The 28,000-nt window shown below is 41.7% G+C and overlaps 1 protein-coding gene across 2 annotated transcripts; it reads right to left on the reverse strand.

The window, feature by feature from the left end:
* Positions 1–251: 251 nt before the first annotated feature.
* Positions 252–28,000, reverse strand: mybbp1a (MYB binding protein (P160) 1a). Of its 2 annotated transcripts, none has more exons than XM_031308051.2 (27): positions 27,740–28,000; positions 26,477–26,572; positions 24,346–24,429; positions 24,143–24,217; positions 23,497–23,604; positions 22,057–22,247; positions 21,189–21,356; positions 18,828–18,945; positions 17,398–17,687; positions 17,195–17,305; positions 16,978–17,103; positions 15,644–15,847; positions 14,494–14,605; positions 12,984–13,074; positions 11,661–11,821; positions 11,002–11,109; positions 9,846–10,031; positions 8,653–8,826; positions 7,912–8,069; positions 7,056–7,190; positions 6,266–6,356; positions 4,786–4,917; positions 4,638–4,706; positions 4,400–4,513; positions 2,166–2,267; positions 1,951–2,075; positions 252–1,244 (listed from the first exon to the last, which is right to left on the reverse strand). In XM_031308051.2, exons 1-27 carry the CDS (start codon positions 27,914–27,916, stop codon positions 887–889), a joined length of 3,864 nt encoding a protein of 1,287 aa, XP_031163911.2. In that variant the 5' UTR covers positions 27,917–28,000; the 3' UTR covers positions 252–886. The 2 variants fall into 2 exon arrangements, with proteins under 2 accessions (XP_031163911.2, XP_031163910.2); XM_031308050.2 differs by having other exon boundaries at positions 14,494–14,602; positions 15,641–15,847.

Consider the following 28,000-nt stretch of genomic DNA (forward strand, 5'->3'; position numbering starts at 1 on the left):
TGAGCTTTCATTTTCTCAAAGGCAGAGCAGGATACATAGGTAGGCTGGGGGAACCCATATTAACGTTAAAAAACCTCATATATATATAAAGTGAATCGAAGGCAGATTCGCCCCCCCCCCCCCAAGAAATTTCCCTGAGAATTCTTTTTTTTTTTTTTTTTTTTTTTTTTTAAAAAGCAAACTGGGGATTGATTCTGGTATTTTTAGATAAAATATGTATAGTAATATTGTACTTTTGGAGGGTATTTTGCACATTCTGGCTGGGACAGTGGACTTATCAACCTTAAAAATGGAGACCATGGATGCCTGGGTAGCTCACCTGGTAGAGCGCGCGCCCATACACAGAGGCTCCGTTCGATTCTGACCGGCGGTCCTTTGCTGCATGTCATTCCCCATTCTCTCCCCCCTTTCATGTCTAAGCTGTCCTGTCACAAATAAAGGCCTAAAATGCCCCAAAAAATTATCTTAAAAAAATAAATAAAATGGAGACCATGATATTCCCTGCAAAAATATCAAATGGTCTGAAGAAGTGATGATGAAAGGAGCTTGATCCTGCTTTTCAAACACTCAGAACAGAGTTTGATGTTGTGTCTGTAGGTTGGACGGACCTGTGGGACCAGGACTTTCAGCTCATGCCATGCTCATCTAGTTGTTTTTCAGGAAGAGAAATTAAATTTATTGTAGACATTTTTTTCAGTCACACATTAGAAAAACAATCCATCTTAATTTACGTCCCACACATCTCAGGTTTTCATTATGTATAAAGATATCTCATATTGAAAAATACCAACATATTGTCTGAACTGAACTGACTGAAAAGTAGAAAAATTAACAGACTGAAACAACGCTTCTTTAAAAAGGAAACATTTAACTAGCAGTGTCCACTTTACATTTGCCCTCCTCCCTCTTTCTTCTGTTTGGGTTTCTTCTTCTTGGCTGTCTTGCTCTCAGACTGCGTGATCTTGCTCTTCTTGGCCGGGTTGGGCTGAGAAGCCGCTGCGCCGTCGGCCGGTCGTTTCTGTTTTGTTTTCTTGTCATGTTTCTTTTTGGCTTGTCCTTTGTCTGCTCCCGGTTTGTCTCTGGAGGTCGAGTTGTTCGCTGCTGCTGCTGCTGCCGCTGGCTCTAAAATAGGCTGGTTGCGCTTCTTACGCTTCTTTGTTTCGGGCAGAAAACCTTTTTTCTTCTTAGGAACTTGCTGTTGCTCGGCCTCCTTGTCAGGCTTTGTCTTTTCAACTTTGGGTTTCCTGTGAATGTGAACACATGCGAGGTCAACGTGACGGCTTCAACACACTGTTTAAAAAAAAAAAAAAAAAAAAAAAAAAAACACCTTGTGATACACGAGCCCCTGTGGTGAAGTAATCTTGGGTGAAGGAACAAGAACAAGTACATTTCTTATTTTAAACTGTTAAAATGTTCTACTTCAACATTTTCTATGAAGTTGTGTTTATTTTTTGGTTATATTATTTTGTCCAACAGTTAATAAACTGAATAGTGATAGAAACGCAACCCGACACCACGCTGCGGTGGCCAATCATGTAACCGCTGATCAGACTTGTCAAACGTGTGTTTTGAGGCGGTGTGAGAGTCCCCGTACAGTAAACAAGTAAAAACTGAGTTGCTCCACAAAGAATCATGCAAAAGCACCACTTTAGATGTGCTCATAAGTTTCTTGGCAATAAAGCCACTCAGCGTGAAAAGCATTCAAAAATGACAAATCGACTTAAGAAATCTTAGTCGACTAAGACCAAAACTACCAATTAGTCGACTAATCGACTAAGAGGGGGCGGCCCTAGAATCTGATTACTGACCTGCTGCACGTATAGGAGGATGTCACCGAAACCTGATTATTACCTGCGTAACATGATTTCTCCAACTAACCTGATAACTTATGTGCATGCAAACACACACGGCATGATAATCCCCCCTCGAGCTCACACCACAACCACTCACATGACTCCAAAGTGTTTCATCACGGCCCAGTAGGTGTCCTCCAGCTTGCCGGTCTTCTTGAAAGCGATGGCGCTGGTCAGGGACTGCAGGACTTTCTGAAGGGGCTCCAGGTCCACGGACAGCTTCTACACAGAGCAGGCAGCAGAAGAGACTTGAGTCCTGACTGAAGCCACATCAACGGTTCCCTCCCTCTCACCCTGGCAGCCCACACCTACCTGCTGGTGAACGTGCTTGGCCAGGAACTGACAGAGCTCCAGGGTTCTCACCACCTTCTCCTTCACCACCTTGCTCTCAGCTTGGCCCGCCTGCTGAAGACTCTGAGAGGAGAAGACACTGAGGTAAGACCGTCGTCCATGTTAAGGCCAATGTATGCTTCTGCGTTCAATCGACGCTGTGGGTGTGTACGTTAGAGCTGTAATCGGGCCTTAAAAGTTAGGCCCGACAAGGCCCGAGCCCGACAGAATTCTGCCCGAGCCCGACAATTATATTTTGATTGACAGCTTTTTAAAAGCCCGAACCCGTTTTTCGCCCGACATTATTCAAATGTGCGCGCACACTCAGCTCTTTTGCCTTTTGTCAAGAATGAGTCACTTATACATCATTTATTCATGACTAACGTAGGCTATAGGCCACTTGGAAGTTGGAACAAAGAAATAAAATAAGTCCTCCAGAGGCCAGCCTCCGTTTCACCTCCTCAGCATCCATTTTCGCACTAATCGAAATGCATCACCTGACTGCTCATTTACCACGCAACCCGGAGCACAAGCCCGGCCCGAGCCCGTGTAAAATGATAGCAATTAAGACGGAACTCGACTGAACCCATCGGGTCCCGTCGGATTCGGGCAGATTTCCCACCGTGGCCAGAAAGCACAGGGGAGACACTTTGTTTCTCCCACTACGACTCTAGAGTCGGCACATGCCGGCCCTGCTATTCTCCTAAAGAGATCAACGCACACACCAACTCAAGTATAAACTTCAGCCCACTTACGTAGGCTACGGGGAAAGCTCTGCATGGAGCCTCCCCACAGGACCATAAAACCTGCTTTAGCCTTATCATCAGCTGATCCAGGACAAAAGCTAAATGCTTGCTCTTGTAGGAATTACTGGAATTGTTGTGTCATTGTAAATTATAGAGTGTGGTCTAGACCTACTCTATCTGTAAAGTTTCTCGAGATAACTCTTGTTATGATTTGATACTATAAATAAAATTGGATTGAATAGAAAAGATACTTAACTGCAGGGCACAAAGGAGGCCTGCACACTGTTAGGCTCCAAATAAATAATTTAGGGCTGCAACTAACGATTATTTTCATTGTCGATTAATCGATTAGTTGTTTGGTCTATAAAATGCCAGAGGTTTATAAAATGTTTATTTCTCTTTTACACAAAGGCAGGCAACGTTTCGATATACAAGATCTTCCTCAGGCTAGATTTAGACATTTTGTGCAGCTGAAAACACTTCACTTTAAGTCCTCCTACTAAGCATTTATCAGCAGTATGCAAACATTTAATACATCTGTGTAATTAACGGTTACACTATAATGTAGTTACTCGCAGCTATAAGGATTACTTGGGCATTACTATAAGGATTACTTGGGTATTACTATAAGGATTACTTGGGTATTACTATAAGGATTACTTGGGTAATGGGTGTCCACTGAAGTTGTAGACAAATGCATAAACAAACATCTGTTTGCAACTACATTATAGTGTGTTGAAAACCATTTATTAAATGTTTATACACTGATTATGAATGTTAGACAGGGGGACTTAAAGTAAAGGTTTTTGTTGAAAGTCATTTCTGAAACATTGCTGCGACAAAATGGTTTTATTAAGCTCGATAAAGAAAAGCAGCTCAGACAACGTTACATCTTATCAGCGACACATTTTTGGCAACTGAAGGTAAAAAAAAAACGCAACGGAGGAGTTACGTTGTTTGGCAGGTGTGTTTTTGTCTCAGAGGGAAAAGACGGGGCAACGCAGAGGTGAGGCGGTTCGGTAAAGAATTGGAGACGCATGTAATGATGCATGTGTGTCCTCTCAGCCGTTCCTGCAGACGCACAGAGGTCAGCGAGTGCAGCTCTAATCATCCTCCATCGTGGCACGATTCAATTTCATAAACCTTCAAGAACGATGTCATTAAAAGGATGCTCCACTTATAGTGAAGAATTGATGTGTAGTTACAGCCTCACGTTATATTACACATAGGAAAATACTTTACCGAGCCAAGAGGAGATGCAGAGGTCTAGTTTACTCTCAGACCACTTGAATTACAATATGCTGGTTATTATGGAATTTTTGCCCAACGCCGCTGAAAATAAACTGCCTACCCCAGCTTTGAAAACAACAAGAGGGACAGAAAGTATGTATGCTATATATATACCCATGCATCTCAGTGTTAACCCTGTGATGTATCCCAGGACTGTGATGTAGAGTTGTGTTGACCTACCGCCGCCAGCTGACCTGAGACCTTCACACAGAGCTCCGTCCACGGAGCGCCGCTCAGCAGCTGCTGAACCTCCTTGTTCTGTATCGCCCGCAACACCAACACACACGCTTGGCCCTAAACACACACACAAACACACGAGACAATGTCCATCAACAGGAACGTAGTTCAAATAAACAGATAGAGCTGGTAATAAATGAATTATTAGCAGCTGAGATGGAGGGAGGAGGGTCTCCTTTACCTGTTGGTGTACTCTGACTCCAGATGTGATGTGCTGCACGGCTTGATCCAACAGCTGCACACACAGACCCTGGAAATATAACGCACATTAATTACTGCTGCCTGTGCAGACATGGTTTTCTGTCTCTGAGGTGTGTCGCTGTACTCACGGGGAATCTGGCGAACAAGTCTGTGAACATCTGAGCGGTCAGAGGGCTCTTCCTCCTGCCCATGAAGGAGGTCAGGGCGTCTCTGAAGATGGCGGAGACCCGATCCACGTCCAAGTTGCCCATGAACCTTAACTGCACACAAACCACAAAAGAGCAAACGACACATCAGGGGTCAGATTTTCTTTCTGACGACGGGTGTGATTCTAAGGGTGTGTCGGCTGGGCGCATCAGCCCAGCCAGGCAGGAATTTGCATTTGTCTATATCAACAACATTTCATTTCCGGTATTTCTCAGGTGCCGCCGGAAATTCTGCCGGATGTCCTTCCTCTTTCTTTGTGTTGGCATTTTAAACTCTGGTGGATTTCTGAGGACTATGGTTAACTGCTCCTCAGATCTCTGCAGGGTAAATCCAGACAGCTAGCTAGACTATCTGTCCAATCTGAGTTTTCTGTCGCACGACTAAAACAACCTATGAACGTACACGTTCCACCAAAACAAGTTCCTTCCCGAGGCTATTTTGCAGCGGCACCGTGGCTCCGTCTGGCGCTTAGCGCCGCCCAAGACGAGTGTGACTGGTTTAAAGAAATGCAATAAACCAGAATGCTGTGTGGACTAGCCAGACCCTCCTCCGCAGCACTGTGGAGGAAGGTCTGGCAAAGCGAGACTAGCATTTTCATTACAACAGGGCCATCTGCTTGAAGGTCTGTTTTCAGTGCTGGTGAGTCGGTGACACCGCTATCTTAAAACTAACCTACTTATGAAGTTCGTGGATGTTAAAGTTAGCCTAATCTGTCCATGGGGAAAATATTTTTTCCCGCAGATATCTTAGTTATAACAAGATTGAGCTAGCCACGCTGTTTTGTGTTTATATGTGCGATATTTATTCAGTTTGGGAAATCCCACGATCTCTACAAAGCACGATGCGGCCATCGCCAAATTCCCTAACACTGAAGTAAAGCACACCCTCTTGTGTAACATTGCTCAGTAAAATAAATATACAAACAGGAGAGAAACTAAACTAAACTTCAAACCACAGAGATTCAGTAGGAGCTACAAAAGTACTTCAAATGTCTCCTTTTGTCCAACAAACAGTACAAAATCCAAAAGATATTCAGTTAACCATCACAGAAAATGAAGAAAAACAAAAATACTCACATTTAATAAGCTGGAACTTAAAAATGATGATATAGCACTTATCAAAACAAACAAGAAGTCTGTGTGAGGAAGAAACTCTCATAAGGGGGACAAGTTATCGAGGACTGGCCCACTATGTGACCCAGTTAGAAAATAAATGAAAAGACCTGGATTGTCTCTGCTCTAAAGCCGGACATGGGAGATGTATATGCCGTAACGGTAACAATTGCAACTTATGTCCAGTGATCTAAACACAGCAGCACCCCACTGCAAGGAGGTTCAGACGAGTGAAATCAAGCGAATGAAAACAGAGGTGACAAATGCATCAGTCTGTGTGTAAACATACGTCATTTGCTGCAGCTCCGTCGGCTGTCTGCCCCTCTTTGGCCTCAGCAGGTGGAGCTCCTCGCAGCACTTTCACCACGTACAGAGATGCACTGCAAGGACAGTTCAACATCAGCAAAATACAACAAATGATGTGTACGGGCCTAAACATTTCATTCTTGACCCCTGGAACAGACTCTTGAGTCCATGTACTCTACTATATATTTCTGAATAGTCTTTGATGCTTTTAGGTTGTAGAAAGTCCTCCTTACAAATGGATGTTATTAAGTTTTGTACATGGAGAACAAAACGCTGAACTATGGTTCAACCAGACTGACAACTGAAAGGGCAGAAAGAGACAATGATCCCTCTGAGCAACAGTTGAATAAGAAGAGAAGAAATCAGCAGTCATAGGTAAAAGAAACTGAGCTTAGCATCAAAATGTGTGCAGATTTAAATAGGAACAGCTTCCTGTTTCAGTGCCAAGTGCACAATAAATGCAGCCTATAACAAGCCGTTAGTCGTTAGAGTAAACAGGCGACGTGTTGCTTTAGCAAAGCTCTTCTTCAAACTTCACAACAGGAACAGAAGGTTGGTCTAGGGTTAGCACTGTGGGAATATCAGCTGAACATACCCTCCATTTTCTCTGCTTCAATATACTGTAGATCTGATTTTATTTTCTCTGTACCATTGACCTTTTTTCCCCACGTCAACAAAGACTAATCAACTCTTCGTTAGTCACACATTCACAAATATTGTGGTGTGTGAGAGAGTTTAGCACCATTGTCTAACACAGTCATTATAAGTTGTACCTGAAGTAATAGAGGCAGACTGAGGAGTCGGCCAGCTTCTGGCATTTAGTCATCAGTTTGTCCAGCAGGTCATGGAGCTCCCCCTGTCTGTCACCCACGGTCCTGCAGTAAACCTTGGACCTACACAGCTGGTTCCTGAAAAATCACACAAACAAGAGGCACATGCATTCACTTAAAGTAAGAATCAGTACAGCATCCAACACAAAGACCTAGAGGTTTGAAACCCTCGCCGAGCCGGACAGCAGCAGCTCTTATTGGAAGATTTGTTTCAGATTCATCTTTTCTTGCAAAGACATCAGCTTGGGCCGGTTGATTTGAAGGATCACCTCTGAACAAGACGCAAATAAACCGTGCACCTTTGAAATTAGCCAAATCAATTATATTAGGGTTAAAATGAGATTTTATTTAGATGCAACTGACAGCGATGGAGGCCTTGCAGTCATGTTGCCGGCGGTTTTCTTGACATTTCTGTTTCGCCAAGTGGGAGATATCGTCACCGCGTTACAACTCGGAGGCTGAAGTGAATTTCTTTTTTCCCCGACTTTGTTTATCGTAATTAAGGTCTAAACAATATTGCGACTGAACCGCAGCAAATTTAAGATTAAAACACAAAAAAAAAAAAAAAATGTGAGCGAGGGACATCACAGTACTGGACACAATGTTCTGGTGGATAAAAAAAAAAGAAAAAAAAAACCCTAAAAGTGTGTTTCAAACTAAATACATAATCATGCTTAACACCAAACATGTAAAGAAATCAAACAAACAAAAAGAAACAAATGATGGAGGCAACAAATATTAAATCAGTGACAAACACAGATGCCGTCAAACGCCTCAGTCCACAGCTGGCGCGCATTACCTGAAGATATCGGCAGCTCGGCGGAGGAATTCTTGCTCCTGCTGGTCGCTGTCGGAGCTCATTCCTCTGTCGATGATGGTGAGCAGAGGCTCCACCAAACCCAGAACCAGAGGACTGCCAGCCTGCCGGGCCACGAACACCTCCACCAGGTCCAACACCTACAGCAGGCCAAACACGGGAAGGAGACGGCTTAGGGGGTTGGCAGGAGGTGTATTTTTGACAACCGCACTACCTCTGAACATTATTTCAGTTGTGAACTTTCTCTCTTTCTTATGCTGAAACCTGCTGCTATCTTACACATGTGTGCGGGAGGGTGGGTGTTGTCTGGGAGTGATGGGAGGGTGTCAGTCAATTGTCTGTATCCCATAATACAATGTGCTGTATATGTGGGTGGGTGAGTGTGTGTGGGAGAGAGAAAAGAGAGAGTGAAATGTATGTAGGGGATGGGGGGGGTGTTTGTTTGGTACATATTTTATTATTATTTTATTTTTTTTCCAAGCACTGATCTGGAGTGGCACCTTGAATTCCGTTGTGTTAATACACTGTATTTATGCAATGACAAATAAAGCAAAGAAAATTTTTTCCATTTTCAATGAAGCTAGCAGTTTCCATGTGCTTGTAGTCTTTGCTGTAAGCTAAGCCAGGCTCTGGAGGAGATATCAGTCTTCTTATCCGACTCGGGGTGAGACCAGAAATCAAGTATATTTTCCGAAAGTGTTTTACAAGTCCTGGATAAGGTACCTTGATCTTAAAGTCTCGGACCAGCGTCTTCTCTTTCTGTATTTTGGTCCGTTCATCCTTCTTGGCCTGGTTCTTTTTCTTCTGCTCCGAGAACAGCGCCGCCAGGCCCTTATCCAGCGCCATCATGGCGTCATCGTCCAGCTCTTCATCGCTGCTTCCGTCCTCCTCTGTGGCCTGAACATACAGCACAACAGAGGACTTTAACACAATGTAAACAGTGCTGCAGAGTCTGCTGTGGAACTGGGATCTGACCCACGTTGTTCTGTTTACCTCATCTAAATCTCTACATAAGAGACAAGGGCATGAATACATTAATCTAGCAGTGTTACAACAGCAATAAAATAGATAAATACGCAGAGATACGTATACACTGATGCCAATTCAGTTCCACAACTTTATTAATCCCACAAGGGGCAATTTGTTAAGAACAGCTACAGCTAACACACACACGTACATACAGCACACAAGCCTAGATACAGGCCTACACCCTAGAGCAGCAAGCTGTTATCAATAATGTACCCCCTTTGAACAGTTTTAGGTACCCCCTAACCAGCGCGAATCATTTTTGGTAGAAAAATAAAATGTATACAAATAGGAACAATACAGTCATGTCAGCGATAGATTTACTAAACAACCTTGTATCTGGAAAGCATTTAAATGCTAATGAAAAAAGGCGACAAAAACTTTTTTAAAAAAAGAGAAGAGAGAAGGAAGTAAGGCAGGAATAGGTCGAAAATAGTAATAAAAACTTCGAAAAAAAACTCAGTAGAAAGAAGGAAGGCAACACTTAGGCGACAAGTGACAAAAAATTCAAATAAGCGACAAAATTCGAAAAAAGTGACAAAAACTTTGAAAAAAGAGACAAAAACGTTGAAGAAAAAAAGACAGTAGAAAAAGTAAGGAAGAAAAGCAAGAATAGGTCAAAACAAACGACAAAACCTTCAAAAAAAAGGTGACAAACTTCATAAACAGCGACAAAAACTTTGAAAAAAGCGACAAACTTGGAGAAAAAAAAGACAGTAGAAGTAACTACAGCCTTGTAACTGAAAAACACTTTGCAAAACATGTCACGTACCCCCCCTGCAGTCCTCCAAAGTACCCCTAAGGGTACACGTACCCCCATTTGAGAAACACTGGTCTAGAGAGTAGTTATCCATTGAATCCCACATGGAGACCACATCTGAAAAACCCACCAGAGCATTCTGCTGCTGCAGGACCTTCATCAGCTCCTGGCGGAACTTTTGGTCCACCTCTCCCTCTTCCAACTCGCCCTCTTCCTCTTCCTCCTCCTCATCATCATCATCATCCTCCTCCTCCTCCATTGCTTCATCATCTTCTTCCTCATCAGAGTCATCATCTGATCCGTCAGACTTGTCTTCCTGGCAGAGGAATAACCACACGTTTTAGGATTTTAAACGCTTCTTCTAAATCGGTACAGAAATCAAACGAACAGTAAAGTAGGGCTGCAACTAACGATGATTTACATTGTCGATTAATCTGTCCATTATTTTCTCGATTAATTGTTTGGTCTATAAAATGTCAGAAAATGGTTAAAAAAATATATATATAATGCCGATAAGTGTTCTCCAAAGCCCAAGATGACGTCGTCAAAGGTCTGTCCACAACTCAAAGATATTCAGTTTACTGTCCCAGAGGAGAGAAGAAACTAGAACATATTCACATTTAACAAGCTGGAATCAGAGAATTATGACTTTTATTTTCATAAAGAATGAACTCCAACTGCTTAACCTATTGGCAGTAGCTCAGTCCGTAGGGAGTTGGGTTGGGAACCGGAGGGTCGCAGGTTCAAATCCCAGTACGGACCAAAGTACAGTGTGGATTGGTAGCTGGAGAGATGCCAGTTCACCTCCTGGGCACTGCCAGGTGCTCTTGAGCAAGGCACCGTACCCCCCCCCAACCGCTCAGGGTGCTGGTCCAGCACTGGCAGCCCACTCACTCTGACATCTCTCCATTAGTGCATGAATAGGTCCTGAGCATGTGGGTGTATTTCAGGCCTTTCTAACAAACAGAATGTAAATTGTAATTTCCCCATTGGGGATCAATAAACAGTATAAATTATTATTATAAAATAGATGGCGATTAATTTAATAGTTGACGACAACCAATTGATTAATCTTTGCAGTTCTACAGTAAAGACGCATTTATTAAGTGGAATCAGTAAATAAAAGTTCCATCGTAATACGATACAAGACATAAGACGATAAGCTGATGTTAATGATACGTTCTGTAAAAGTGTATCTAACCAGGATAGGTCCCACTGAGATTAAAGGGACTCCCGGCAGAGACGGGGTGCAGCACAGGTTGTAAATAAGCAAGGGAAGAACTGACCTCCATCTCCTCGTCGTCTTCCTCATTTGGGTTTTTCTTCTGGGTTTTGTTGTCGTCAGTGACGACCACAGCACTGTCCTCCTCGTCATCCTTTTCTGGGTCCAGGACCTACGCAGAGCCCAAAAACACTCATCATTACAGTCACTTCAAAAAGCTTCCAGTGCAACACACACACACACACACACACACACACACACTCCCTCTACTGATAAAAGCCACAATATGAGGCTGAAAAAACACACACACACACACACACTTGTTTCACTATCTTTGTGGGGACCCGTCATTGACATAATGCATTCCCTAGCCCCTTACCCTAACCTTAACCATCACAACTAAATGCCTAACCTTAACCCTTACCCTCACCCTAACCATAACCTAATTCTAACCCTAAAAATACAACCAAGTCTTAACCCTCAAACAGCCCTTTAAACTTGTGGGGTCCAGCATTTTGGGCCCCACAGGCTGTGCAGACCCCACAAGTATACTGTATTTCCCGGTTTTTGGGCCACACACACACACACACACACACACACACACGATAAAAGCCACAATATGAGGCTGAAAGCTCCACACACACACCAAAAACAATTTCTATCTCCACTTGACTTTATCAGAGACCAGTGTTAAAACCAACCTCGTACGTGTGTTGTACTTACATCTAAGATGGCGGTGAGGGCCGCTGCAGTAACGTGGGGGCAGATGGAGGAGAAGACCGTTCTGCAGACATGTCTGATGTGTCGGCTCGGCTGGGACAGCAGGGACAACAAGATGTCCACCAGCACCTCCACCCACTCGGGCTCCTCCTCCTGCTCCGTGGCTGCACCAAGGGAAAAAGCACACACGCACACATTTATTCACTTTAAATTAATTAGTATCCATCGATTTTTCTTCGGCCACTTTGGGGCAGAGGAACTAGCTGTAGCACAACATCTGGCAAATCATCGGCCTTCGTAAGTTGTAATGACAGACATTTTAGCATGTTAGCAAACGGTTGCCTCTTTACACATCCAGCAGTCATGGAGCAACATTTTGGTTCGTTAAGTCTAATATTCACTCCTGTTTTAGCTCAGTTTCTGTTCTCCATCAACTTCTGAGAGAAATATCTGGCTCTAAATGCTTCACCATGTTCACCAGCTAGTCGCTAACTGTGTCTGTATGCGGTTTTACGCTAAGCAGGTACCGCACAGGCACAGCAGGTTTTTTTTTAAGAGCTTTCTTTGCTGAAAACAGCTGCCTGCTGCGTCTGGAAACAAGCCGATGAGAGCGAGACCAGTTGTTTTTTCAATTCTGTACCCTTTCCAGGGTTTTCACTTCACCTAGCAACTGACGAGCACTACAATGAAATCATACCATGACATACGGTCCATACAAAAACATTTCCAAAGCGGATTTAAATCTAATCAGAAACAAAAGTATCCCTTTATGTAAAAGTACTAAAGTATTTTCATCAAAACATACTTAAAGCGCTAAAAGTGAAAGTGCTCATTATGTAGAATGGCCCATTTCAGAATATATATTATAAAATTTGGATCTAATTAGTGATGCATTAATGTGCTCATCAGATTTTGTTTTAATAATCTTTATCTGCAAAGTAACTTCAGTTATCAAATAAATGCAGTGGAGTAAAAAGTACATACTTCCCTCTGAGATGTAGTGGAGTAGAAGTAGGACTATAAAGTAGCAGAAAATGGAAATACTCAAGTACCTCAAAATTGTACTTAAGTACAGTACTTGAGTAAATGTACTTAATTAATTACTAGACTTGAATTGTTAAAAAAAAAAAAAAAAAAAGGACCTGATGGGATTTCATTTCACTGGAAATGTAGCCTGTACGATTTCATGTGACAAATAAAAAGGGACTGATGGACTAATAGGAGAAGTCCTGGACTAATAGGAGAAGTCCTGGACTAATAGGAGAAGTCCTGTACATTGAGATGTGAAAGGGTGATGGAGGCAGCAGCTGCATCACGAGGCCTCACCTTGTTTCTTCTTCTTCTTGGCCTTCTTCTCCTGAGCTTTGTCCACGCAGCTCTGCAGGTCCTTGGTGATGCCCAGCAGCTCTTCGGGGGCCTTTCAGGAGAACGTTTTTGTGTCAGCGGCAGTCTTGTATAAAGTACTTGAAAGCAATACTTGAGTTAAAGTACAAGTATCTTACCAGAAAATGACTTTGGTAGAAGTTAAAGTCTCCTTTTAGACTATTAAGTAAAAGTCTTAAAGTATCTGATATTTACTGTACTTAAGTATCAAAAGTCCTTTTCTGATATTAAATGTACTTAAGTATTAGAAGTAAAAGTAAAAAAAAAACTTTGATAATGAACTTTATGGCCAAAGGTGTGTAACGTTATCTTCATCGCCACTGTCGTCGGGGTGATCATCGTCTGTTACCAGAGCCCGCACCAGGTGCTTCCATGGCGCTATCAGTTATTATGCTTCCTCCTCTTCTTCGTTTTGGCCTATGTTTTTTTTTTTTTTTTTTTTTGCCGCTTTGCAACAAAAAAAGCATTAGGTCACCAACTGGAATGGAGGGTGCTTTATCTTGGTAATTTAGGAGCAATGATTCTCCAAACCTGCTTTTCTTTTCTTCTGATCTTATTTTGTAGTAACGAGTAACTAAGATGCTTAGGGGAAATGTAGTGGAGTAAAAGTATACATTTTATTTAGGAAATATAGTGAAGTAAAAGTAAAAGTTTCCGGAAATATAAATAACGAAGTAAAGTACAGATACGTGAAACTTCTACTTAAAGGAGAATTCCGGGCAATTTCAACACGTAGCTCTGTTGTTTGTAAATTTAGAGTGCTGGCAGTAGCGAGAAAACCGAAAACAATCGGTGCTGCCTACACCGTGTTATCCTCCTGCTAGCGTTAGCACCCAACAGGCTTAAACAGGGCAAGTTTTAAACGTGTTTAAAGCCTCTAAACGTGCTCGAAATGTCATTACAAGTGTCTACCCATGTGCAATGATTCCTTCTGAGGGAACACAGTGAATCTGACTGCAGTAGATGTGACAGAAAGGCATAAAAGTTGTGTTAATCCAGCCAGTGCACATACCTCTGTTTATTTCCTGTTTTCCGGTCAAGTCCACACTAGTCGATTGTCGAACTCATACAATCCAATATTCCAGTCAAATTTGCTGTGTTCCCTCAGAAGGAATCACTGCACATGGGTAGGCACTTGTAATGACATTTTGAGCATGTTTAGAGGCTAAAAACACGTTTAAAACTTGCCCTGTTTAAGCCTGTTGGCTGCTAACTCTAGCAGGAGGATAACACGGTGTAGGCAGCACCGATTGTTTTCGTTTTTCTCGCTACTGACAGCGCTCCAAATTTCCAAACAACAGAGCTATGGGTTGAAATCGACCGGAATTCTCCTTTAAGTACAGTAAGGAAGTATTTGTACTTCGTTACATTACAACACTGGTCAGCGGGCGGTGTTTGTTGCTTGGAAATTAAACTACAGTACATCATTAAGGCTGCAATATCAAAACAGTACCTTGAAGAGGTGCATGGCGACCAACAGGAAGAGCTGCTGGAACGCGCTGGTCCCTGCAGCCGGGCCTTTCTTTACTTCCTTCTTCAGGTTTGCCACCATTTTCAGCATGCTGCAAAACACACATGTAGAGACAGAGCTATCAAACACGCTCCTAACTAGTTTAGCAGCACAATCTTTGTATTTGTTTGGCAGTTAAGTTCACATTTCAACAATCCTTGTGCACCTTACTGCACCTTTAACCCAGAACGTGACCAAAAATGTGAAAATTACATAGATAGATAGATAATTTAAACTGAATTATTCTTTAAAACCTGTACAACTACATACATAAGGGTGGTTGTCAACTCCGTTAGAAGAAACGGAATATTAAAGGACAATTCTGGTGGAAAATGAGCCTCGGGGTTAATAACACGGTAGCATAATGAGGGTCCCTGCTTGTAAACCGAAGCATTGAGAACTTTGTAAGTATATATACGTGAACGGTACAGTCTTTCTAAACTATCTTTTTAATAAACTGTCTGTACACTTACAAAGTTCTCAATGCTTCGGTTTACATGTAGGAACCCTCATTATGCTACCGCTGAAGTGTGGTGCGATTTCTTTTTACTTTCACGTGGCCCCGACGACTAGCGTTATAAGCTTATTAGCGGTTTGCACTAAAACTGGTCACATTCGATTACCATGAAAACATATCCCAGAGAACGGTCGACTCGGTACACGTTATTAACCCCTATGTTAATTTTGTGCCAGAATTGTCCTTTAAAGCTTTAGTGTGTAACTTTCTGATATTAATGAACGTCCGTTACATTCAAGCCATTTCCAAATGAGTTGCTACAAAGCTAATTAAGACTATCACCTCCACACAACTCTCTCTGTAGGACTATTTCTCAGTATGGCTATGTTCAGAAGATTGTGTGGTCCGGCGACTTTCGCGTGCAGAAGCTCGAGTGAAGAGAATTACATCTTCTGAAGAGTCCATCATGTTTTTTTTAACCTCTGTTTCCTCCTTGGCTACTAGCAAGTGTGGTAATGACACTTAGAACTCCTCATGGGGGTGACAGAAACTACACACTATAGCTTTAAGCTGTATCCTGTTATCTTGCTCTGGGGTCATAGAGGCCATACTCAGGAGGTCCTGTTGTCCTACCCATCCCAGGCCTTCCTCTGCTCAGGGCTGAAGGGCTGGCTGCACTGGGCGTGTTCCGGCTGGTCGAGCAGGACTTGGGCGTACTGGACCAGGTGATAGATCCACATGGTGCCGTCGGCTCTGACGCCCTGCACACGCTTTTGGTTGGCTGCCGTGCCTTTGTCTGAGTCCTCGGTCAGAGGCAGGTGGTGCATGGACAGGAGGAGTCTGGAGGGGGGGACAGACAGAGAGTCAAAGGGACGCAGTGGTGTCCACGAGACACCTCAACAGCCAGAGTTATCTCAAGACACTTTACAGATAGAGTAGGTCTAGACCACACTCTATAATTTACAATGACCCAACAATTCTCCCATGAGCTAAAGTGGCGAGGAAAAACGTCCTTTTAGGCAGAAACCTCAGACAGACCCAGGCTCTTTGTGGGCGGCATCGCCAGTGTGGACACAGACACTGATACAGATATACAGAAATATGATTCATAGTTGTTTTGATGTCTGCTTTTGAAAAGGTGCTATATAAATAAACTGTACTAGGCTCAGTCAATTCTCTATTAGATCCAGGGGAGCACAGCTATGGAACAGTTATATCAACACAGCATCTCAGTCAACTCCTGCCAAAAACTATAAAAAGAGGCTTAGGGCCAGTCTGATGAACCACATTTAACTGTCTGTATTGATCTGAACTGTTCATATCTGTTTTGTTTGGCCTTCTTGTCTCTCATAACTACTCACACATACACACATAAGTCCACACATCCTCATTTTATCTATATTCTTGTAATTGATTGTATGCCTTTGTTGTTTTATGTAGCCAACCTTATGCTTGTTTTGTTTGTTTTTTTAAATACAGTGCTTACTTGTGTTCAGTTTGTAGATTTTAGGGGTTTTCTTAATCTCAACTAGGGCTGGGCGATATGGAGAAAAACAAGTATCACGATATTTTTGACCAAATACCTCGATATCGATACCGCAACGATATTGTAGATTTTTGATAAATAATTGTCAGTAATGTGGATATAATGACTAAGTGGGTAAAGGCAAATAATAGAACAGTTACAACAGTCTGGTAAGTTCAGAAAATGACATCACTTTACAGTAATGCAGCCTTTAAAACCAGGAAAAGACAACACTTATGCCATATCACGATATCCAAAATCTAAGACGATATCTAGTCTCATATCACGATAGACATAATATCGATATATTGCCCAGCTCTAATCTCAGCTGCACAATCTTTTTATTTTTATTTTCTTGTTGTTTCTGCGATTTTATTGTACAAATAAACAAATTCAAAATTCAAAACAAAAAAAAAATGACTTCATGAAATATTTCATCTCTCACCCAAAGAAATGATTAACAAGCACTCCTCTGGTTTTATCATCCAGTGGGACAGACAGCTTCCCCTTTGTCTCTGGGATGCTGGCCGAGGCCTTCTTGGCACTGAAGAACGCGTGGAAAAAGACAAACCTGGAAAAGAAACAACACAACAGCAGCTGATGGCCCTCTCTTCTTACAAACACAGAGACCTCGACATTGCTCAACTACACGCAGGTCTCACCTGGCCACATCCATGACGAGATCCTCCTGCTTCTTCACTTGGTGGTTGTCAATGATCGAGGAGAGCCGGGAAACAATCCACTTCCTCAGATAGAATATGGAGTTCTCCCTCCTGAGGACGGAAAATCAACAGTTCCGTTCATCCAGTTTCCATGCAGACAGATAAACACGCTGATAAACAACCCGACAGGCGTGCACACTCACTGTTCCTTTCCCTCCCGATTGTCCTTCTGCTTGCGAGTGCTGCAGTCCAGCAGCTTGTCCAGCTGAGGCTTCAGGAACATGTTCTTCAGCCACTCCACGTAGTGCTGCAGAGCCGCAGGCTGAAGGTGCTGCACCCCCCTCCACACCGGCGGCATCAAAGGGCTGCCCTTGTTGATCAGCGAGGAGAAGCCCACCATCCCCGCCAGCTGTCTGTCGGCGTCCTGACAGCCCGCCAAGAAGTCCGACACGTAGCTGTCCATCTCCGGGGCCAGCTTGAAGCGCTCCGCTTTCTGGGAGAGAAACATGATGGATGAGATTCACATTAGTCAGTAGGGCTGCACCATATGAGGAAAATGTGCGATATGCGATAATGTTGACTATCACGATAACGATATTACTCGCGATACATAAACAGATATTAAAATGTGCTCAGTTCTGCATTTCTGCTGCTTTCAGTAGTCTTCGACAATACAACAAATTGCTCGTTGAATTTAAAGAAAATGAAAGTAAAATCATTTTCAACATTCTTTTATGGACAAATTGAACATTAAAGGACAATTCTGGCGCAAAACGAACCTAGGGGTTAATAACGGATGTGTACCCACTCTGTCGTTCTCTGGGACATGTTTTCATGTTAACTGATTGTGTTCGTAGCTTGAACGAAGCTAGCACGGACAGCTGATTAGCTTACAACGCTAGTATTCAGGGCACAGGGAAAGTAAAAATAAATCGCTATTTTGTACCACTAAAAATGCTCAAAATATCACCAAACTTAAACAGTAGCATAATGAGGGTCCCTACATGTTAACCGAAGCATTGAGAACTTTGTAAGTGTACAGACAGTTTGTTGAACAAAGAGCTGCGGGAGCAGCTCCTACAGAGAGAGAGAGAGAGAGAGAGAGAGAGAGAGAGAGAGAGGAGAGGAGAGAGAGAGAGAGAGAGAGAGCTATGCCGCAACAGAGCCTCGTACTTTCTTGGGGTGGCAGTAGCTCAGTCCGTAGGGAGTTGGGTTGGGAACCGGAGGGTCGCCGGTTCAAGTCCCAGTACGGACCAAAGTACAGAGTGTGGATTGGTAGCTGGAGAGATGCCAGTTCACCTCCTGGGCACTGCCAGGTACTTGAGCAAGGCACCGTACCCCCCCCAACTGCTCAGGGCACTGGCAGCCCACTCACTCTGACATCTCTCCATTTTGTGCATGTGGGTGTATTTCAGGCCTGTGTGTAGTGATTTCTAACAAACAGAGTGTAAATTGTAATTTCCCCACTGGGGATCAATAAAGAGAAAATTCTAAAAATTCTACTTGTGTGTGGTGTTAGTACTTTTACTTAAGTTAAGGATCTGAATAGTTCCTCCACCGCTGGCTAAAACTGTCTTAGATCATCCCTGTCACCATAACCTGCGGTTTATAGTCAACAGACGAGGCCACTGACCTGAGCAGACACCACGTGCTCCCCGTACTGCATCATCACCTCTCCAGACAACACCTCCTTCAGCTGGGCTACGGACAGAAGAGGCAGGGCGCTGCCCAGCAGGCGGAAGCTCAGGTAACTGGACACAAACAGGACAACGCCAGAGGAACATGTCAGCAGAACGTAGTTAACTAGGACCGGACAATATGACATGAGAGAAAGAAAAACATGTTCTATGTCAGCCTGACCGGGAGTCCAAGTCCTTTCTTTGGGGACATTATCTAAACTCTAAAGACTTGTTATTTTGTGGTGAGTGCCAAGAGACTGTGATTGGTGGGAAGGAGGGTTTAAAGCATTTTATTATCATCATGGATTATTATCATTATCCAGCACTGTGTACTAGGCTTCAGTTGAATGTCGGGGTGTCACGATTCTTCAAATCCACAATTCAATTTAATTTTCAATTTCAGTTTTTAAGGTCAAGATTTAATTTGAGTTTTGATTTAAACTTTTTTTTCTCTCCACTAGATAGCAGAAGGGTACTTTGCAACAACAGTTTGAGTTTCTCAGAGTTTTTCCATAACTCACTCACTGGGAAGGCAAAATGTTGCCATACATGACTGTAAATGCTAATGCTGCTAATAATAATAATAATAATAATACATTTTATTTATATAGCCTTTACATGGTACTCAGACACTTTAGTGTAAAACCAGCACATTTAGCACATTAAAAACAGCAAGCAATAACAACAACACATAAAACAAGCATATTAAAAGCAATTAAAAACAATAAACCAGTAACTATTAGGTGAGAAATGTAAGACTATTGTATGTGGAAAGCTAATCTGAAGAATAGAATAGACCGAAACACAGGAATGGAATTGTTTGGTATTGTTGTAAGTTATTGTAAGACCTGAAACATGTTATGCTGTATTTGCATATCTATTTGCTTTGTAAAAATATGATTTTGTGAAATAGGGGCAGGACCAAATAAGCTATTTGCTTCCGCCTGCTCCTTCTCGAACTAATCCTTTTTTATTTTTTGGGGTTTTGTTTAGTGCTGTCAAACAATTAAAATATTGAATCGTGATTAATCGCATTAATGGCATAGTTAACTTGCAATTAATCGCACATTTTTATCTATTCTAAATGTCCCTTTATTTATTTTTGTCCCAATATTTTTCTCATTTTAATGCTCTTATCAACATGATACGATACTTTTAAAACGGTGCCTGAACCGAAAGATAGAGATATATATATATATATATATATATATATAAAAAGGAGCACCTTGTTCAATTTTATTTGTCTGTTCAAAAATATAAAACAATAAAAAGTTGATCTAAAAAAAAAAAAGGAGCACAAAACGGCGAAAACAACCACTGGATGGGAAAAGGGTATTTTACAATAACTTTGAATGCACCACGAGGCTGGCGAGGCGAGGCTGAGTTTGCTACAGCTACAGTCTGGTGTTAGAAGCCTCTCAAGTGAAATACAGTCACACTTTACACCGTTTAGCTGTCAGCATTTTAACCGTGTTTACTCCAGCTGCTAGCTAACGGTAGGCTAACGTTAGCTGCTGCTAAGTGTAGTGTTAACTAGCGTCCCGTGCGGCGATGTTTCAGTTCCCTCTAACATCCGTTTTCTGAGCATCAGAGAGAAGCGTAGGCATTTAAGTGGCACCGAAATCCGTGTTGCTATTCGGTCCGGTAGATAACGGTCATGAAGGCACCGGTGCCGTATTAGCACCGGGTCTCAGACTCCCCTCCCCCAAATAAAAACTCTTCGGATCTACACGATTCACATGGATGAAATTTTCCCCATTCATTTTTGCCGAAAAGCGACTAGTTTGCAGGTATGTACTACTCTTTGGCCGGCTCGCAAGCCCAAACAAGTGTGTCTGTTATTTTGTTTTTCCGGTCTAGCTAGATCCGGTGTGGTGTTGTAGTTTTTCTAACGTCACTAGTTGTTGCAACAGCATGTGAAAAAAACTACAAAGTTTGCTAGGCCAAAAAGAATGTCAATCTCGCAATAAAAAAATTGACACCGTTAAAATGGGTTTGCGTTAACTCCGTTAATAACGCGTTTAACTGACAGCACTAGTTTTGTTGAATTCTGATTGTTTGTTTTATTTTGTGGTTTGAATTTTTTATTTTTTTTTGCAACATTGTTGATTGTTCGAGATAAATAATAAAAATGAAAATGAAAGAGGTGTGTTTTGAATGTGTCCAGGTCAGTACAGTCACGTCAGTCATTAATACTCTAATAATGTAGGGTACGCTCAGCAGAAATGCCCTCATCTCTGGATGTTAGGACCAATGTTTCTTAGCCCCCTTGCTGCCCTCCCGCTATGAAGGACGTTCTCCCCGTGAGGACTCACTGAGCTGGCCCCGGCGGCTCCTTTAACATGCCGTTGATGATGGCGTTGTTCCAGAAGAGCTGGAAGCTGTCTTCCTTCAGAGAGAGCTTCAGGAGGTCCAGGGCCACCGCCGGGAGGACACACTCCTTCTTCACCGAGCGCGACGCCATCTTCAACACCTCCATCAACCTGAAAGACACCAACATGTTGCTCACATGTTCCAGGGAGGGGAAACTGGTGCGTACATTTTTGGTTAAAAGGGTTACTCAAAAAAATCTCGCATTGCCAAACCTTCCTCCACAGCGCTGCGGAGGAGGGTCTGGCTAGTCCGCGCAGCATTCCGGGATGGGAGAAATACACGTGCTCAGGTTTATTGGCATTCCTTTAAACCAATCACAATCGTCTCGGGCGGCGCTAAGCACCTGACGTAGGTACGGTGCCTCTGCAAAACTTGTTTAGGTGGAACATGTGCACGTAGGGTGGGCGAGCTCTGGAATTAAAATGGCTGTCGAGTGTGTGAGAAGAATTTTACTCAAAAAAAAGATAAATATAATCTGATTGTCCGTTCGAGCTTGGAGGATGTTTCCCGAATCGAGAAACCGAGTTTAGAATGCCAACACAAAGGAAGCGGAAGCTGATGGACATCCGACTAGAGGGTGACTCACGTGATCGGGATACGACGGGAGTATTTTCGTGTGCTCGGGATGGGATGGGAGCGACAATTGATTCCTGTGTCACCCTCTACATCCGACCGAAGATGAGGGACATTCGGCGGAACCTCTGGAGGCACCCGAAAAATCCCGTAAATGAAACGTCGTCGATAAAGACTACTCAGAAAATGATTAAATAAGTGGATGTGTGAAGGGGGGGGAGCTCAGACTGTTCTTACTTGGGGATGTTTTCAGCGTTGATGATGGTCGAGGAGCCCAGCAGCTTCTTGAGTTTCTTGGGTTTGAGGGTTTGTGGGAAGCGCTGCAGTGCGACCAGCAGCAGCTGCAGCTGCTCCGGAGTCCTGAAGGCTGATGCCAGGTCAGTTTGCAGCGCGCTCAGCAGGACCTCCTCAAACACCTCCTCTGAGATCTGACAGACCGGACATACACATCAGTGTTAGAGAAGAGGATGGATGGATGGATGTGTTTAGAGCTGCAAAGATCAATCGATTAGTTCTCAACTATTACATTAATCGGCAACTATTTTGATAAATCGATTCATCGGTTTAGTAATTTTCTTATGAAAAAGTTCTGATTCCAGCTCCTTAAATGTGAATATTTTCTAGTTTCTTCTCTCCTCTGTGACAGTAGACTGAATATCTTTGAGTTGTGGACAAAACGAGACATTTGAGGACGTCATCTTGGGCTTTGGGAAACACTGATCGGCATTTTCAGACATTTTATAGACCAGCAACTAATCGTTTAGTTGAGAAAATAAATCGACAGATTAAAATGAAAATAATCTTTGGTTGCCGACCTAACCAAATGTTGTAGTTTTTTTTTTATTTGTAGAAATAAAAGAATCAAAACTACTAAAATAGAAATTCAGTATTTGAGTAAAAGCTTAAAACAAAACTCCTTGTGCATTATGTATGTGTATGTATTATGGTCATAGAGATATGGCTGTGACTGTGTAATACTGTAAATTAGGGCTGTCAAACGATTAATTTTTTTAATCGTGATTAATCGCTGAAGTTCTATAGTTAATCGCGATTAATCGCATATTTTATCACATGATTAAAATTCTATTATTTTGCATTTCAGAACAGTTTTTAAGTACATATTAACAATGGAAAGCATTTTTTACCAGTGTATCTTGATTGGGAATCAAATGAATGCAAAGAAAATTACTTTATGAACTTGATTTTAAGATTTGTAATTATTTATTTACTGCAAACAAAAGAAAAATGTGTGAATCTGTCATTATTGCACAATTCCTCCAAGTAACTAACAAATTTTTTTAAAATCCTATCCTTACTAGAGTCAATATAGTGTGTAGTAACTCCTAAATAGGGCTGTCAAACGATTAATGTCTTTTAATTTCTGCGATTAATGCGATTAATGCAATTAATGCGATTAATGCAATTAATGCGATTAAAAAAATTGTCACATGGTGGCGGCCCTTAATCGCATCGCGATTAACGCGTTAATGCTGACAGCATTACCTATCAGCTACCAGCTTTACCTATATTTATTGTTTCTTTAGTCTTGTAACCCCCTATCCCTATGCTGCTGCAACAGTGCTAATTTCACCGTTGTGGGATTAATAAAGGATTTTGAATCTTGAATGGCCCCCGGTGTTGTTATCATCAAAGTTGTGACTGAGCAGAAGGTGTCACCTCATTGAGGATGTCCATCATGGTCTTGGTAGGCAGGTCCTTCAGGTGTTGCCTGTGCTGGCTGAGGCTCTGCAGCAGCTGCACACATCCCAACACCACGGGCGGCTCCTGCACAAAGACACAAGACAAAAAGGCTCAGAAAACACAACAGCCTTCACACACATTGGAGTTTGCGGCTGTAGGTTGTTCATTTTGTTCCACAAAGTATGTACTAGGGGTGTCGAACTTAATCATTGCAGCGATGCACGGCGATGTGGACCGGGGCAATTCAGCATCGATGCAGTGACAGAACATAATCGATTATTGCCTACTGATGTTACTTGTTGATTTTTCGGTCGCTTCCCTTTTTGTTTTTTGCCATTTGTCTGTTGTGTTCAGACTCCGCTACATTCAGGGAGTGGCTTTTTTTAAGAGCAGATACAATAAAAAGGGGAGCTCATATATACAGTATCTGACTGCTTGAGTTTGTTGATGAAAAACAGGAAAGGGATATGAAAAGGATAATCCTAAGACCAGTGAAGATTCACACCCCTAGTATGTACGTTTTGATTCAGGCATGGTCTTTCTCTCTCTCTCTCTCTTTTTATTCTGCAAACACACACAAATCTGAACCCCTCCAATAAAAATGATGAATCGTAGTGCTTACTTTAGAGAGGCGGCTGGACTGATGAAGGGCGAGGACGCCAAACAAGTTTCCGAACGCTGCATTTCTGACAAGTTTCTGAAAACAAACAAACAAGAGAAGACCACAAAATTCATAAAGAGCCCATGGGTGAAGCTTTTGGAGCCGACAGAGACAGCATAAAAAAAAAAAATAAAAAAAAAAAAAAATAAAATAAAAAAAATCACCTTTTTCACTGTCTGCAAGTTGTGCTTTTCCTTGATTCGGTCGAGTATACTCTGCAAAGAGATGACTTCAAAGGTGCTCAAAACCTGAAAAACAAAAACTGTACGTCATGCTAAAGCCAATAACTGTTAATTACTTCCTACTTGGATATTAGAGCATTTTCTTAACACTAATGGTAGAGAAGTCACTGCTTCAGCCAACTGGATCACTTGTGTTTGCAGCTGAGCTCAGTATCCACTGCAAAGCCTCGCATGAGCATCTACAAAAACTATTTTCACCACTTCAAACTAAACAGTTAATCTGTCAGTCAACATTCAGCACGTGTGATAAATCATATGACAACAAATCTGTGACATAATTTAAAAGGGGTTCTGAACTTCTGGCTAGAAAGTTATGTTTGCAGATGCTGCAAGTCATTTATTTAGAAAGTAGAGCGATGCTGGATTTTTGAGGCAGCTAAAGTGCAAGACTTAAAAAAAAAAAAAAACTTGCACTTGTAGTATTTGAGACCGGACTCAAGTACTCAACTCTGTTTGAGACAATCAAATATAAAATGCACCTCCTAGCAACCGCTAAATGTGACATAAAGACCATTGGGCCATGCAGAAACATGGAGAAAAAAATCCCTTCAAATTTCTATGATAATTTATGGGAAGAGAAGCTAGCCTGTCTCTGCCCAAAGATAACAAAATACAATTGTAATTTTTAAAGTTTTAACCTTCAAGTTATTCCCTTCAAGAGTTATGACCAGCATATGTACTGAGCGACACATTTAACAGTTTAAAAATAAACTTGTAAACAAACAATTTAAGGACCTGGGACGTATCCAGTGTCTCTAAATTACCTAAATGTATTATTTATTATATAGTCAAGTCAAGTCAATTTATTTACAGAGCACATTTAAAACCAACCTAGGCTGACCAAAGTGCTGTACAAAGTTTTATTATGTTATAAAAACAAAGGAAGACAATAAACATATAGACACAATGAACATCATACAAACAGCACACTTCTATACAAATGTCCCTAAACATCACACGCCAAAGAATAAAAATGTGTTTTAAGATGAGACTTAAAGATCTCGGCAGTAGAGCAGGACCTGATATGAATGGGAAGTTTGTTCCAATATAGATTAAAATGACATGACATATCTTTAAATCTTCTGTACTGCAATTCTTTGTTACTTATCAACCAACATACAGTCATGTGAAAAAATTAGGACACCCATACTAAAGTTGACTAAAAAGAGGAATAAAAAAAATCATCTTTTGGAAATTGATCTTAATGCCAAAAATGAGGAAAAATCCAATCTTTAAGGACACCAATTTTCTTTGTGAATGAATAATGTATCGTAAATAAATAAATGTTCTTCCTTAAAATACAGGGGACATAAGTATGTACACCCCTATGTTAAATTCCCATAGAGGCAGGCAGATTTTTATTTTTAAAGGCCAGTTATTTCATGGATCCAGGATACTATGCATCCTGATAAAGTTCCCTTGGCCTTTGGAATTAAAATAGCCCCACATGATCACATCCCCTTCACCATACCTAGAGATTGGCATGGTTTTATTTCAGTTAGCCTTATAGCTGGTTTGATTTGCATTGAGAGATGATTTTATGGAAAGTACCCCATGCCAATCTCTAGGTATGGTGAAGGGTATGTGATGATGTGGGGCTATTTTAATTCCAAAGGCCAAGGGAACTTTATCAGGATGCATAATATCCTGGATCCATGAAATAACTGGCCTTTAAAAATAAAAATCTGCCTGCCTCTATGGGAATTTAACATAGGGGTGTACTGACTTATGCTCCCTGTATTTTAAGGAAAAACATTTATTTATTTACGATACATTATTCATTCACAAAGAAAATTGGTGTCCTTAAAGATTGGATTTTTCCTCATTTTTTTAATTAAGGCATTAAGATCAATTTGCAAAAGATGATTTTTTTATCCCTCTTTTTAGTCAACTTTAGCATGGGTGTCCTAATTTTTTCACATGACTGTATATAATGATAATCCAACACTGATATATCGGCGATAAACTCATATTGGCCACGTCTACATTTATTTGTCGTCCATAAGACAGTAATTGCATTAAGAGTTGTGTTCAGATATTGGTCTCCACTCACCTGTCCCAGAGCCAGGCTGAATCCAGGTCTGGCAGCCTCCCGTGTGTGAGCCAGTCCATCCACCAGCCTTTTGATGGTGTAATCCAACTCATCTGCCTGCAGAACACAGAGAGAAACCAGCCATGATGCACGCAGTGAAGCCTCTTTTCTGTCCGGCACACTTATCATAACCCTGCAGTCCTTCTACCACATGACATTTCTAAAGCTTACAGGGATCAGATGATTGGCAAAATAGCTTCCAAGTTATGTTATCAACCAACATATTGTACTGTACTCAAGTACAATTTTGAGGTAATGGAGTATTTCCATTTAATGCAACTTTATAATCACATTTTAGAGGGAAGTACTCTACTTCTATTTCACAGCTGTAGTTACTAGCAGTGGTGTAAAGTAACTAAGTACTTTTAATCAAATACTGTACTTAAGTACAGTTTTGACACACTAGTAATTTACTTGAATATTGCCATTTTCTACTGCTTTAGACTTCTACTCCACTACACTTCAGAGGGAAACATTGTACTTCTTACTGCACTACAGTTACTACGTTACTACTTTTTACATAAAACAACATATTATGTTCTTATTATATGATGCAGTACTATAATTCTAATCTACCCAGTAGTATACAAAGTATCTAAAAGTTGCTCCATATTAACGAACTACAACATTAAAATGCTCTCATGTATTTGTTAGTGATAAAAACACAATACAATATTCTATAATAAATAATATAACACCGTGGAAGGAGCCATTCTGCAGAATGATAACTTTTACTTTTGATACTTTAAGTACATTTTGTAAATACAACTCATCTACGTTTACCCAAGTAACATTTTGAATTCAAGACTTTTACTTGTAGTGGAGTACTTTCCTTTACTTAAGTAAAGTATCTGAGTATGTACTCCACCGCTGTTATGACTTGTAAAACATGATTTATTGTTATAGATTTAACAACCCAAAAGTATATAAGGCAGTAAAAAGACTAGTATGTTTACATGTCTATAATATATCACATTGACAGGGCCCATTCTGCATAATGAGTACTTTTACTTTTTGTACTTTAGGTATATTTTGGCTGATACTTTTTGTTCTAAAGTAACATTTTGAATGCAGGACTGCCGCGTATTTCTTTATATTACGACTACCTTTCCTGAATACTTCTCCCACTGCTAACGTAACTGTTACTGTATTAACTTCAGCGGGTAACCACGCTGGTTCAGATCCCAGCCAGCCCGTCCGTGGTCGGATCTGGATCTGCCTCACCTTGTTGTTGGTTTTCAGGTACTGGATGAGGTCCTCTACCGCCTTCAGCCGGACCTCCTGGTCCGGTTTGGCCAAGTCCCAGAAGAAGTCGAGGAAGACGCGGTTCTGTTGCAGGATCCCGGCCGTTCGGACCGGCTCCGGTGCGTTCATGGAGAGCTCCACCATCTCTACAGACATCTCCTCACACCACCGCTGTCCATGCTGCTGCAGGAGGAAAACGTGCCTCACTGCGCGGATACTGCTTCCGGTTCAACCACTTTA

Source organism: Sander lucioperca, chromosome 13, assembly GCF_008315115.2.
Source record: "Sander lucioperca isolate FBNREF2018 chromosome 13, SLUC_FBN_1.2, whole genome shotgun sequence".
Taxonomy (NCBI): domain Eukaryota; kingdom Metazoa; phylum Chordata; class Actinopteri; order Perciformes; family Percidae; genus Sander; species Sander lucioperca.

Coding starts and splice junctions, on each gene's coding strand:
- mybbp1a (XM_031308051.2), bottom strand. CDS start 27,916: ATGTCTGTAGAGATGGTGGAGCTCTCCATGAACGCACCGGAGCCGGTC. Junction 17,104..17,194: donor CTCGTCATGGATGTGGCCAG/GTGAGACCTGCG, acceptor TTTCTTTTCCAG/GTTTGTCTTTTTCCACGCGT. Junction 6,357..7,055: donor GTCTGCCTCTATTACTTCAG/GTACAACTTATA, acceptor CTGTCCTTGCAG/TGCATCTCTGTACGTGGTGA.